The sequence below is a fragment of the Falco naumanni genome, chromosome 6 (genome assembly GCF_017639655.2).
Source record: "Falco naumanni isolate bFalNau1 chromosome 6, bFalNau1.pat, whole genome shotgun sequence".
NCBI classification, from domain to species: Eukaryota; Metazoa; Chordata; class Aves; order Falconiformes; family Falconidae; genus Falco; species Falco naumanni.
Genome location: NC_054059.1, coordinates 34,259,409 through 34,274,408, shown reverse-complemented (window position 1 = coordinate 34,274,408; position 15,000 = coordinate 34,259,409). Strand labels below are relative to the sequence as shown.

The 15,000-nt window shown below is 35.3% G+C and overlaps 1 protein-coding gene across 13 annotated transcripts in view; it reads left to right on the top strand.

Annotated features, from left to right (window-relative positions):
- PUM2 (pumilio RNA binding family member 2) overlaps positions 1 to 14,584 on the top strand; it is a 73,632-nt gene extending 59,048 nt beyond the window's left edge. For 8 of the 13 annotated variants that reach the window (XM_040599049.1, XM_040599048.1, XM_040599055.1 and 5 more), the window contains 8 exons: positions 4,014 to 4,281; positions 4,839 to 4,968; positions 6,983 to 7,117; positions 7,384 to 7,521; positions 9,193 to 9,318; positions 10,250 to 10,371; positions 11,674 to 11,866; positions 12,605 to 14,584. In XM_040599049.1, coding sequence (XP_040454983.1) covers positions 4,014 to 4,281; positions 4,839 to 4,968; positions 6,983 to 7,117; positions 7,384 to 7,521; positions 9,193 to 9,318; positions 10,250 to 10,371; positions 11,674 to 11,866; positions 12,605 to 12,736 — 1,244 coding nt within the window. In that variant the 3' untranslated portion in view covers positions 12,737 to 14,584. The other 5 variants (XM_040599058.1, XM_040599054.1, XM_040599057.1 and 2 more) reach the window with 2 other exon arrangements.
- Positions 14,585 to 15,000: the final 416 nt, after the last annotated feature.

Here is a 15,000-nt window from a genome sequence, read left to right as displayed (position 1 = left end):
CTGCTTTGCTTAATCAGTTGGAGCAGTAAGGTCATGAATTTGAACTACCCTTTCACTCCCAGGGACAAAAAACAGCAAGAGGGAAGTATTTTTCCTACATTATTAAAAATCCTTTTAGATTGATAGTGCATACTCTGATGGTATATTGCAGCATTTGAAGGGTTTGGTGTAGACGAGGATTTTTAAAATCTGGACTTTTGGAGGTAATTATTTTCTGTGTGTTGCAAGCCAAGTTTGTTAGTAGGTCAGGTTGATGTTTTTATCTTCAGAAGTGGTCATTCTGGGAAAGAGTGAAGGCCCCTTGGCAAGACAGTATGGGGAACTTTGCATTGCCTCTGCTGTGTACCTACTCTGTAGGGCTTCAGTAAACCAGGCATAATAAGCACTTGCATTGATTGGTAAAATATGTACACATATATGCATATATGTGTACGTGCATATGTGTAATTCTGTTTTCTATATGAAAATGAAATTTTTTAGCTGAGGATGAGATGAAGCTATGTTTTTTTACAGGTCAACAAATACTTTGTAGAAATCAAGTTTAAAGTGTGTATATATTCATGCATTATTTTACTAGAAAATAATACTGCTGACTGATTTAAACAGTTACTGTGCAGTAAATCTGGTTTATGTCTTAGTTAATTTCAAAATACTTTGATAGTAAGTACTAACAGACTAATGCTATCAAATGTGCTTAGATCTAGTTTTTAGTATTTTTTTCACGTTCTCCTTTACATTAAATACGCTATCCACGTTAAGGAGTTAGTACTTTTAACATGCTTTGTGTCCTTGAAGCTTAGTAAGGCTCTGTTTTAGATGGTCTATATCCCCTTTATACCTCTGTGCCTCTTCTTCCCTATGGACTAGCCACAGGGTTTTACGTTCAATTAAGCTGTAAAACAAACTTAATATTAATCATTGCATCGGAGAACTCTGTTTTACAAGATCAGAAGTGATACCTAAGTGATTATCTGAAGAATGAACTGTATGCTTTATTCCCCAGCGGTTTGTAATTGTGTGGCTGTACTGATGCCTGATAAGTCTTTTAAAATGTCAGCGTTTGCAGAAATGTTTAGACTAGGTGCTTTACTCAGTAGCGTACGTTCCCCAAATAATTTATAAGACCTAGGCTGTTAACTTTGTAGTTTGGAATCAGAATCTGTAGAACAAGTGTCCTTAGTTCTTGAAGAGCCTGGGGATGTGATAGGGTAACTAGAATTCAGATTTCAGTTTTCCTTTTCTAAGCTGTGCACACCCGAAGTTTTCAGAAAAGAGGCCAGGTGTCCTTAAAGTCCACACTAATGCTTTGGTGATTTTGGACTGAGAAAGTAATAAAAAAAAGATATTTTAAGAGTTGTATACAAGAATTGTATACGTTGTATACAAGAGTATATCTGCATATAATAAGTACCTATGACAATATGCTTTTATTTTGGGGGGTTTACAGTTTTGCAAATCTGCAGAGTTGCCACTGAGCTATAACACTGCTGCTGTAGTAGAAGCTTATGAGAAAAAAATCTAGTTACTTTATAAATTACTGGTTTTTATGGTAGTGCCCAGGGTTTTAAAAGGTTAACCTTTCTGTGTGCTTTTGAAGTATGACAAGTTCTTCTAGGCACAGTGGATATGTTTTCAGCCTTCTTGAATTATGATCCTGCTTAATATGATTTTCTGAAGTAGTTTCACCGGCTAGACAAGAGCCTCCCAGTTGCAGCATAGTCATCTAGTTGTCTTAGAAGTCTTAAAAAGGAATCATTCCCAAATCAGACTGAAGAAAGGCTTGATAATCTTGAGTGTGAAATGTATATGTGCAGTTCTACTACACATATATAGCATGTTAAAAACTACAAAGTTTCTTAATTTCTGGTTTAAGTGCTGGATAAATTCACTTTTAATTTATACTTGCATGAAAACTCAGTTAAAGAAAAAAAAAAAGCCAAGCTGAAACAATTCCTGATACACAGTCATGGAACTGCACATGTGAATGCTAATTAAAGCCATGCAGTTTGTGAACATATAATCAAAACTATTAGTTTCTGGCACAGAATTGAACATGTGATCAGTGGAGTAATAGAGATGCTACGACAGGAAAGTAGCCTGTAACACTTCCTTTTGAACGGACTTTGCTGCCCTCTCGTGGTATTAAATAGTGTTACTACACAGCATTTACGGGGAAGCTAAGACTTCATTCATCTATTTAAGAAATCTAGCTGAGAAATACCATAATTTCAGGTGCATAACTTTTTGTTCTTTAGAAGGCTGTTCCTAGAAGAGAAGTGACCATAGAACATCACTGTTCATACTGCTTCACCTGCAGAATATTGGGATTCTTTTTTCTTTTTGTCTTTTAGTATCATGTTGCTGTCAGGTCTTTTCTGGAAATAGTGATTGTCAGTGGAAACTAAAAATGATAGTTTAAAAAAAAACCTTGATTTTTATGGCTGTAAAGAATTAAATGGCTTTAATTTCAAGGAAAATGTCGCAGTTTTTAAAAGGTATTGCGGGGCATAAAGTATTTACTGATTTTTACACTGAATTTTGAAAACTAATTGTAAAATAAATACTAATTATTTCTATTTTAGGGCATAATCCTACACAATGCATAAACGTGATGCTTGATATGTCTTGCAGAGCACTAACATCTTAGATTCTGGTATAGTAACTTTGACCTTTCAAAATAGATACTTTACTATTAATACATTACCAGCCCACTGTAACACTGTTGTTGCCTGGCCTTATAAATACTTGGAACCAAAAGAAGGCTTGGCTGGGGCACTGTCAGCTGATTTTTATTTTTTTTAATTAATTTTGTAATAGAGCACCATTCAAACAGCACATACTGCAATTTGTTTTAAATTCAAATGTAGATACTTCTTCTGTTGACTTTGAAAGGGCTTTCAGTTACTGTGTCACTTTCTAGATAGGGAAACTGAAAATGCTTTCCTTCTCTAATTCATACTTGATAATTTTAGGGGTTTTGTTTAAGTAGTAGAGTTGAGGTTTCTAGGTGGAAATTGTCTTTGAGGATTTCTGCTTGTAATATAGTTAGCAGTATCCCTTTTAAAATCATTCTGTAGTTGGGAAAGATGCTTTGTTTGCATGCTGTTTGTGATAATTGTTGCCTGTTGTAAAATAGAGGGGAGAGAGGGCTGTTGGAGGAGATGAGTGACATAAACTGATTAGAGAGCAATATATGAGGAGAAATTCACAGGACTGAGATGATGATAGCTGTAGGTGGAATCCTAGCAGAAAGGACTAGAACCTAAACATAGGAAGGCAATTTAGTTCTTAGAAAGTAAGGGAAGACAGAGTGTAGTGACAGTGAATGTTTTCACAGCAAGGAAAAGACTTAGGTTCCTAAAAGTAACTTTATATCTTTGGGTGGTTTAGAATTAAGTAGAGCATTCTTAGTTACCTGGTTTGAAATTTGGCATATTTAGTGCTTACAAGAGGTACCAGATTAAAGCCTGGGATGCTGAAGTCATCAAATATCCTGCAGAACAGGTACAGCACGGCTAGAGGCACCATGTGTGTCTCCCCAAAAATGCCCTTTCACCCTGTAAGTTGGAAAGGTACCTCAGTAGGGACTGAAGGGTAGTTCAGATTTCATGGTCTATTTTGAAACAATTGGCTAACTTTGAGACTACTAACAAAGGTGTAAGTGAGTATTATTTATGAAGTGGAAATCTGCCCACTAAGCTAAGGCCCACCCAGTTCTAAAGTTTCTGTAACTCTGAGTGGGTGCTCACTTTACCTGCTTTGTTATATTATTCTAATGGCGTTTCTTTCCCTGGTGCCCTTCACATAAAATAAAAATGAGGAGGAGAATGGTTTTATTATATTGGAAAATAAAGCTATCTAACTTTTCCAACCATAATGAGGTAAATATAAATAACAAGACAACACCGTTGTTTTCTTTGGCTCCAGGGTGTATCCGTAGTTCTAGTACACTTACTGTTTTGCTGTTGCTTACTTTCCTTATGGCTTTTACTGACAGAACTGCTTCCTTGTAGGAGGACTGACAAATGGTAGTGGTCGCTATATTTCTGCAGCACCTGGAGCCGAAGCAAAGTATCGCAGTGCAGCAAGTACCTCCAGTCTTTTTAGCTCCACCAGTCAGCTCTTCCCTCCTTCACGCCTTCGTTACAGTAGGTCTGATATTATGCCTTCTGGACGTAGTCGATTGCTGGAAGATTTCAGAAACAATCGTTTCCCTAATCTTCAATTAAGAGACCTTGTTGGACATATTGTTGAATTTTCCCAAGACCAGCATGGTTCTAGGTAATTATGGTGAAGTTAATAACTTAATAATGTTTTACTGTTTTGATATTGTTATATTAACATTAGACCTTTGAATGAGCTGGTAGTCATCTTAATACAAAGCATGCCATTAATTGGCACACATGCTCCTACACTGACCTTTTCCTTCTCTAGGAAATTTCATTATAAAACTAGTATAAATTTAGCTGCTTGTGGAAGTTTTCAGTGTTGAAACAGCCTTATAACCAGACTTGTAAACTAGTATTTAGGTATGAAAAAGAGGTTGATTAAGAAAACAAAATATCTGGCATCTAGAATGTAAAACTTTTTTCAGCAATACATCATCAGGTACTTAGCTATTGTTATTCTTTTCATCTTTAATCCTTTTCAAATGAAAGTTTTTAAATATAATTTTACTAAAATGTATAGTTTTATATGCAAAGGCACTACTTTCATTTTAATAAGTTTTATAAGGGTTGAATACTTGCTTTAGAATTCTGAGGTGTCTCATTGAAATAGTGTTTGAGAGGTTTTCCTGTTGTTTATGTAAAGCATAATGTACCTTTTTTTGCACTTAGATTTATACAGCAAAAGCTGGAGCGAGCTACTCCAGCTGAGCGCCAGATGGTATTTAATGAGATCCTGCAAGCAGCGTATCAGTTGATGACTGATGTGTTTGGAAACTATGTAATACAGAAGTTCTTTGAGGTAAGCGTAACACTAAGTGTATGAACAGAAATGCAAATGAAATGCTGTAAAATCTGATTAAATCTAACTTTTTTCTTAACATCATAGTAGAATTCTACTGGACTTTCACCACCAAACCCAGGCGTGTAGGACTTCACACATGTTTTCTGTTCTGTATCCTCTTGTTTTTTTTATTTGTAACAGGCAAACAGGCACAGTTGCTCTTTACATTGGTGGTACATACATTGGTGAACATTGATGAATGTACAGGCTGCGCACTCAGGCTTTGCAAACCTTTTAGAGTAATTTACAGAGTCTTTTAGCAGATGATAGTGAACATAAAGATTTGAAGGATGATACTTATTGTTTCCTGCATCCTGGTAAAAAGTGGGTCTCTAAGAAGCGCTTGCACACAAAATAAATAGTGGTGTGAACTTTGTCGAGTGCTGTATATGAAGAAACACGTGTATTGGGGTGGAAAAACTTTGAGGAAGGGATGTCATAACATACATCCAATATTACGGGAACTAGTATTTAAAACAGCTTTGGATTTTGTTAAGAACTATGGGGTAGAAAAAAAAAAGGCCTTATCAAAGAGTTACAAGATTTGATTCGCTGAGAGGAGAATAAGCAATACCTGTGTCGTAGAAAAAGTTACATGTAGGAAAGATATCTGGCTTAGTGTACTTTAAATCAGGGAGCTTGTCGAAGTATCGGGGTGGATAGAAGGTGAAGCTGGAAAACATTCATTAAGAAATAAGATGGTTGCTGTAAACAAAAATGTAGTTTTTAAGGAATAATCTATGAAACAATGTGATTATCTTTTTTTTTTTTTTTTTTTTTTTTTTTTTTTTTTGCTTGATGCTCTTTTTTTACAAATCAGAATACCTTCTGAAAAGCCTGGCTGACATATGGTAAGATCTTGATCTTGTTCAAGGGTCATCAGGTGCTGGTTTTTTCCATAATGTTAGGTTGAATGGTTACATAGATAATCATTCAGTTGAGTGTTTTCATCTTAATTCTGCGGAAGAGTTCTCAAGAAAAAGTGCAGTAGGCCTTAGGTGTAGTAAAGGACTTGGTTCATTATTTAAGTAGGAAGGCGAAGTTGTTTGAGTTTTCTTCAGAGTCTTGGATGACTACAGATGTTGGATTTGAGAGTTCTCAGCAGTGCTGTGTGAATATTGCTGGTGCTACCCAGTTGGTTGTCCAGCTGATTGCTTCTGTGTTGTCTCTTGTACTGTGCCAACTCAGGATCTTACATGGGGATCTGGGAACAGGATTGTGTGTACTATTATTATGAAGCTTAACTGGCTTTACTCTGCTCAACAGGGAGCAGCACAGGAGGCTGTAGTAGCCCTGTGGAAGGAATAACATGGGCAGGAAGTAACTACTGCTGAAGATCATTGGTTGAGTTACACTAATGCAGCCAGTGTTCAAAAACATTTTGACTCTGGTCTGCAGAGCCCAAGCATTTCTAAATTTCTTGAAGTGCCCATGGTCAGAATCATCATTCAAGCCATGTGAAGTTTGAATTTACCAAGAAGCTACTTCAGGGGTTGAAATCTGCCTCCCCCACCCCCTCCTGTTACAGCTTGCTTACTGTATACAAGATGTAATATACACTGACCAGTACGAATTTGAGATATCAGAGAAAAACCGATTTGAATTAGTATTTTATAGTAATCTGCAATTAATCTGCCTGGTATAATTTGTCTAAGTAAGTCGGTTATTGCACTTAAATATTCCTACAAACAGAGAAGTATAAACTACTTCAGTTTCTTCTGTTATCTTTCAAGGTCATGCATTTGATAGCACGTATGCGACTGGAATGTGGAATATTACAAAATGTTGCATTTAGAAAATAAAAGCTTCTGGTAAATGCACCTACCAGAAATACAAAGGAAAAAATCATTCAAGGCACACAGTAAACATGAAATATATCATGAAAGTACTTACTCTGACATGTAAATTCCAGCATGCTGCACTATGTCTTCACTTGTTAACAGCATTTTTTTTTATTTTTTTTTTTTTTCAGTTTGGAAGCCTGGATCAAAAGTTAGCCCTGGCAACACGCATACGTGGTCATGTTCTGCCATTAGCCCTACAGATGTATGGTTGTCGTGTTATTCAGAAAGCACTTGAGTCAATCTCGCCTGACCAGCAGGTAATTGTAAGTTAGAGCAATACTTTTTTTATTTTATTTCCTTTTATTACATCAGTCTTTTTACTTGTTTAAGTTGTTGATCCTTTCCTTCATTATGAAATGCCCTAGGGACTAAAATAGTTGTTTAAATTAAAATTAAAATGTTGACGTACAGAAGTAAACCACCAGTGTATTTGAAGATTGGATAGTTAGGATGAAATGGAATATTCTTTTGAGGGTGAGGAAGAATCATTGTAAAGACAAGGATAATTTTTTTTTTTGTGTGTCTTCAGAATGAAATGGTGAAGGAGTTGGATGGCCATGTTCTGAAATGTGTGAAAGATCAAAATGGAAACCATGTTGTACAAAAATGTATTGAGTGTGTTCAACCCCAGTCGCTCCAGTTCATCATTGACGCGTTCAAAGGACAGGTAATGTCAGCAGTTCATTTCCTTTCCTCTTCTGTAGGGTTGCTTTGATTTGCAGATCTTTTTCCATCATTTGCCTGTACAATATAGTGTTTGGCACATTGTCAGCTTGTTTTAAGTAGGATAAAAAAGGGATGATAAAATGGCAAAGCGGTTGAAGAGACAGTTAACATGCTGTAAAAAGATGAATCTGTTGGAGATGGGGCTCTAGAAAGACCTGTTTGGATGTATTATAAATACATACAAGGTATTTGGCTTAAGGCCAGGCTTTCTGTTTGAGTTTTGTGATACACCATTTCAAATTTCCTTTATAACTTCTAACATTGCCGTTTTTGACATAACAATAAAGTATCTGCTCTCTAGCACATACTTTTTCATTAAAATTTCCGTTTTCCATTGGTTATGTTGCAAGTCTCTTTCAGCGTTTCCCAATCAGTGTCTGTCATTAAGGAAATTCTTTGAAGAAATCTATTAATCTGTTTCCTACATATGAGCTAGTGTTAAGTGAAGGGGGGGGTGGTATTTGTTTATTTAAGGTTGGGGTTTTTGTTTTGTTTCCAAAAAAGTTATTAATAAAAGGTTGATACTGTGCTGCAGGCTAAAGAATATGCTGCAGCTAAATAAGACTTTAATATTCTGAGACAAACGTATACTTTTATAGTCTTAAGAAGAATTGTAAAAATCTCACTAACTTGGCTGTGTTAACTAAATTTTACTTTAATGGATGGCCAAATGTATTTCTGAACAAAATCTACAATACCCTTCTCTCACATTTTACACAACAGCAATACCTGAATTATTGTTATACATAGTAATAAATGGCATGCCAAGGTTTCTAGCATCAGGTCTTTCTAGATCAAAGGGTATAGGGGTAGATGAGATGCAGTTTCTAAACTGTAAATATAGCCCTTTGACTAAAATGTGACTCTCTTTACTAGACATCCACCCTCAGCTCCAAGTAATTATATATAAAAAAATACCAGCTAATCTGAAGTGGCAAATGAAAAATAATAGGCTTTAGTCACGTCATATAATAACATGTATCTTTTTCGCCTGCCTGCCTGCATAGTTTGGATCACTGTCTAGTCAGACAAGATTGTGTGTTCAGTTCTGACCAACACTGCCTCTTAAACCTTCTGAATTAATCCCCAAAACACAAACCTGGCTTCTGGAGAAGCAAACGAAAGGAATAAGCAAGATTTTGACTTTATGTTTTGAATACTTACTTACAAACTCTGTATCTGTAACAGGAAGACTGTTGTATATGCTAGAATGTGAAATTAGTGAAAAATCAGCCGTAATAATTGAACTTTTTTTTTAATGAATTTCAAAATCTTAACATTTGAAGATGAAGTACTAAGTACAAAGAAAAGCTTGAAAGGTGAACAGTGCTTAACTAAGGGTCATACTTCCAGGCTTTCCTTTACAGATAAATAGGCTAGAAATACTCTAATGAAAACCTGAGTTCTTAGTTGTATAATTACTGGAATCCTTGACACACAAAAACCTGCATTTTCATTGTTTCTCAGCTTCTCCTGGAGGTGGAATTCTGATATTGGAAGGCAATTTTTTTTTTATAGTAGTTGACATGTTCAGTTCCATTTCAGACATTTGAATATTACTATCTCTGTAAACTTCAGTTGGTTTAACTTCAGTTTGCAATCCTATTTTAAGGTATTTGTACTTTCAACTCATCCATATGGTTGTAGAGTAATTCAGCGCATTCTGGAACACTGTACTGCTGAGCAGACTTTGCCAATCTTAGAGGAATTGCATCAACACACAGAACAGCTGGTGCAGGTTAGTGTGTGTATTTTTAAATGTGTTACGGAGCTTTTTTTGTTGTCATAATTTATTCCTGTTTCTTAGTTTAAGAAATAGTTTAAATGCGTTTGCCTCTTTAGTTTTTTAGACATTGATTTTTTGTTTTTCTTTCCTTCCATAGTTTTAATGAAAATGAATTTGGAAGTTGGGAGGCAAAGAAGATATAAAAAGCCTTTTTCTTACACTTTTGACTGTAGCTTCGGATACACATTGTAAATGCACATAATTAGTGTAGTTATTGCAAAGATTGCCTTTCTGTAGTTAATTTACTCAGATGTCCTTTAGATAACCTCTGATGTCTAAATACACATACATTGTCAGAAATATAAATGTTGCATATTCTTACGCAAAAAGGGCATCTTTTCTAAAAGAAGGTAAAAGACCTTACACAACATGATTTCCTGTCATGGTCTCAGACAAACAAAATGTGTGCCACAAATGGCTTTGAAATAGAACCAGTTTTAAAATACTGGAAGGGACTTGGTGTTCCGTAGGAATTTCTACAAACAAAAAGGCGAGAGCTGCCTTTTGCTGCATATTTACAGTCTAGTTTATTTCTCAGTGGTTTCTTGTATATGCAAGTCTACTTAAAACATACTGTCTTGAGGAACTGAAGTTCAGGGAGATATTAGGGCTGTTAAAGAATGATCTTAATTTTGAGGACTTCTTTCTTTAAGAGAAAAGGTAGTCTACCAAAATGCTGGGTTTATAGCTTATTTGCATGTAAATTTTGTGGCCCATTAATTCTTGATGCAATATTTCTTGCATCAATTTGTTTCTATTATGTTGACGTTATTATTGTATTTTTCCTTAAATCTGTGCGAAGAGTAATTTGAAAGTTTATACAAAAGCTATATGGATTACTTGGTGTGAACACAAAAGAAAATTGAAGTCATCTTATTTTCAGGATCAATATGGAAATTACGTTATTCAACATGTACTGGAGCATGGTCGTCCTGAAGACAAGAGTAAAATAGTTTCAGAAATAAGAGGAAAAGTTCTAGCTCTGAGTCAGCACAAATTTGCCAGGTATTGCACAGCTGTCATATATTAAAGATTCACTAACCTTTTAAAGTTGTAGTATTGTATTTTTTTTTGTGTTACAAAAAGGATATGGTAGGGTTTTTTCTGTTGTGTAACTTGCCTCCTGAAGTGTCATATTTTTATAAAGATGTACAGTAGTGGTAGTTTTATACTAGATTTGGGAAAGGGAAGGGGGAAGTGCTGTTCTGTAGCAAACCAGAGAAGATTCCATGGGTTTATGGGATGTTTTTTGTTCACCCTGTACAAGCGCAGAGAATGGATTCCCAGTCTCCATGTGAGGATCCCCAGAGCCAGGTGAAAAGCTCTCCTACGACTTGCTTGATATGCTGATGGTTGTAAGCTGGGACTTCCTGACAGTCCTATCAATCAGTCCGGCCAAGCAATTTACAGATATAAAAAGGCTATCCTTAATAAGCCGTGATTCAGCCAGGCAAGGATTTTATGCATTAGGAAGTCTCAGAGGAGTTGCAGGAGTCTGTTGCCCCTGAACTGCTCTAAATTTAGAACCTAAAACTTATCCTTCAGCTTTTTGCTGAAATATAAGTTATGTGCCTTTTGCTAAAGCAAAGACACCTCAGAATGAATTCATCCTGGATGATCTAGTGAGACTAATCTTGTCGTCAACATTAAGTAGAAATGCGCTGCGATGTTATGGGGATATTTGTTTTAAAAATTGATTGTACGCAAACTAGCATGTTTATCTGGACTTTATTTTTCTTTGTCTGGATAGAACTGTTCGTAATCCTTTCCTTGGATCTTGCTTAATTTCTAAAGCGCAAATTTAGGACAAGAATCACTTTGTCTTATAAGCATTTATGGCCCTTCCAGCTTCTGAGATATCTGGAAGGTCAGACTTCCTCTACAAAAATAAATGCTTGACAGTATTTCTGATCTAGGCATGCTCCTGAAAAGCATCTGTATTCAAAAAGCAGAAAGCCTTGTTTCTGGCTTTCTCTGTTGTGTCTTAAAAAGGGCCCACAACAGAAATAGATGTACTAGAGTACATCTGCAACCTGAGGTTCAGTATCTCCACTGTAGGTCCAGTGGAAAATCCCTCCTACAAGATAATAATTATCAGAAAATATATATTTTTTTTTACATTAGGAGGAGTATATAGTACTTCTTAATTCATCACAGACTAAAGATTTGGAAATCGGGACTTGATGCATTTACAGTGTTCTCTTTAGTGATGTTAAGACACTTGAACTATTCGGTGAAATTTTAAAATGCTACTTAAAAAAGAACATTACATCTTAAGTCACAGAATGCGTTTGTCTTATTTTTCAGCAATGTGGTAGAAAAATGTGTAACTCATGCTTCTCGTTCTGAAAGAGCTTTACTTATTGATGAGGTCTGTTGCCAGAATGATGGTCCTCACAGTGCCTTATACACCATGATGAAGGACCAGTATGCCAACTATGTTGTTCAGAAGATGATTGATATGGCTGAACCTGCTCAGCGGAAGATAATAATGCACAAGGTATATTTGTATATGGTTTCATTGGGTCAGAAAATATTATCTATACTAATATTTCTGCTAGAATACCTTTCCCTCTAGCTGTAAAACTCACTGGTTCTGTAATCTAGAACTTGATGTGTAAACACTGAATTCAGTGGAGCTTAATAAAGCACAATATATTCAGGTCATGGAGCAGTGAGCTAAAAATGTAAATCTACAGAAAAGTTTCAAAAGTTGGATTTCATATCCTCTCTTTATGCCAGCTTTTCTGTGAAGATACTTTCAATATGAAAATGTAGTATCGGTCATCTTTATTAATATAATAGAAGAAATACAGGTTTCTCTCTTTATTTGCTGGTTGCTGATACAAACCCATTCTGTATTTCCCCAAAAGAGAATCCCACACTTCCTAACATACAGGCACGTTTTCTACTTAAGAATATCCAGGCATGGACAAAAGTGCTGTTGCCATAATTGCCCTGGGCTGTTTAGTGCAGGGCCCCCAGCATATTCCTGCAGGAGCTCTGCTTCCGCAGTCGCCAGGAAGGCGCTCCCACAAAATGGCGAACTCCCAGTTCCTGTGACTGGTATGTGAGTTGAGTCCAAATTGCCAGTTTTACATCTTTCCAGTAACTTAGAACGTTTTGAAATACAGGCTTCTGACATTTTTTTTATTTTTACATGGTGTTTTTACAGTGTAGTAACCGCTGCTTAAAATTTTTGAAGGGGGGAAATAAAATAACATGTTTCTTCTCACAGATTCGACCCCACATCACAACTCTGCGTAAATATACCTATGGCAAACACATTCTGGCCAAGTTGGAAAAGTATTACCTGAAGAACAGTGCTGATCTGGGGCCAATTGGTGGACCACCAAATGGGATGCTGTAAAAGACAAAAAGAAATGGAAGAAAAATTGAATTGTGAATGATCAAAACATACAACTTAACTATAAACGTTCTGATTTTTTTAAATCTATTTATTGACTTTGTTCATCCATTTGTAAAATTTTTATTCTTGTGTATATTTTTGGGAGTGAATTATTAAAAAAAAAAAAGAAAAAAATATCTCCAGCCCTGATCCGGAGACCTATCAGATTGGATGGCTGGCAAAGCACAGAATGCCTGTATATGATGTAATTGTATCAAAATAGCTGTCACATATTTTGTAAATTTTTACCTTGTAAAGTCACTGAAATAGTTTTTAAAGGGAAAAAGTACAGTATTCTTTTAATACACTGGCTTGCAATCTGGTAGGTCTACCCAGCACCATAGCACAACAGGTTTATAGAGTTGTATATAGAATTAATCCTTATTTTTTCCCTTTTGTGTGAAGTCTTTTATACCAGATTAAAACTGATCAGATGCATAAACATTATTTAACATGTTGAAAAGTTAAGTTGTATTTTGGTGGTTCACAACATACTATCCAAATAATAAACTGGGCACAGCAAATTAAAGTAGGGAGTAACAAAACAATGGGAACTTCAAAATTAGCTTTCATGACTTGCTGTGGGTAAAGTTGTTTTTGGTTTTGTTTTTTTTTTAATGGTGCCCTAAGGTTTTCTCGATCAATGTATTAAAAATAAGTGCTGTATATACCTATATATTTAATTGTTGTACAAGGTAGAGGGATTAAAATGATGGTGGTGCTTCCATTCAGTACAATACACTGTTGGAAAAGGAGTGAACCCTGTATTAACTTTACAGTCAGTTTTACAATGCAGGAAGAGTAGAGATTTGTATTTTTTTATTTTGCATATAGAATTGTAAGGATTTGAAAGTGTTGAGCATTTATTTTGCTTTCTCACTGTAGATGCAAAAAAATAGGTATCGATGAAGAGAAAAGGGGCCACTGAAAAGTAAACTTGATAGCTCAACATTTAAGCATGATTGATTAAATATTCAGATAGCTTTTTTGCTTCCTATAAATATATGCATTGTATACGTGTAGTTAATAGGTGTAAGTTTACAGTTGGAAAACAAATCTCTCGTTTCGATGTTTATTACAAGCCTTGCTAATTTAGTAGTGATGCTTACCTTGGTTGTACAGATGTACATTTGTAAACCTCATGCTGTAAATGTAATTTGTTTTACCCCTTTTTGGGACAAAAATTTGCATTTTAGTGTATATTCATATCCCCACTCCCTTTTCTCCCCCTGGCATATAGTGTTGTATAATATAAATTTATTTCAGCAAATCAAGAGTGATTTTTTTAAATTCTATCTTTATATGGTTTCAGAAATATGAACCGGCTTTCTTTTTATCTATTGTGAGAAACATTATGTTTTGTTTATAACATAGCTGTTGATTCTGTTAATATGGACACTTTGGGAAATCAGTCTGTTCAAATTTGAAGTTGGGACAATAAGCATAGTAAGAAATGGACTGAAATACTCGGTTATCACAGAAACCAGTGCTTCTTCCATCTTAATAAATGTGGCATGATTTTTTTGTACAGAAGAGTACTGTATTTTTGAATAACCTTCTCCCAGCATAAAGCAAATATGTATGATACTGTCAATTTTTTTCTCTGGACATATGACATTGTAACAGTAACATAAAGATGATGTACATTTACAAGCGGCCTTATGTACATTTCCCAATGATCTTTTTAAGGCAGAATTGTGACCATATGTGTATAATTAAAATCCTTTTTAATCCTTTGCCTATGGAAATATTTTGGAAAAAGCTTACTTTGTATATTCAGTTTCTGAAAGATAAAGAAAGTGCTTTGTATGTGTTGAAGTAAGTATTTTGTGTAGAACATTCATTTGGATGGCTTAACCTAAAAGTTTTGATCAACAAGATAGTTTGAAAACAAATGTCTCAAGCATTGATCAAATAAAGGCTGTTACGGTAGGGGTCTGATCATGAGGAAAGAAAATGGTAGTGGCATAAACTTGTATAAGGAATTCTGTTGTTTTACTGTTTATAGCAGGTTTATTTAAATCTTATTAAAGCATACAACTGAGGCGCTACGTTTTCAAGGGTAGCGTTGAATCATTAATAGGCAAATGGGAAAGTTTGTTCTGGCCTACTTCCAGTTTTTGAATCTGTCATTTAGTGCCTGCATTAAGTGATATGGTAGGCCTAATTACTTTTAGTAGTAAGCACAATTCTAATCGCAAAGTAGTTTTTGCGTAACAGTTCAC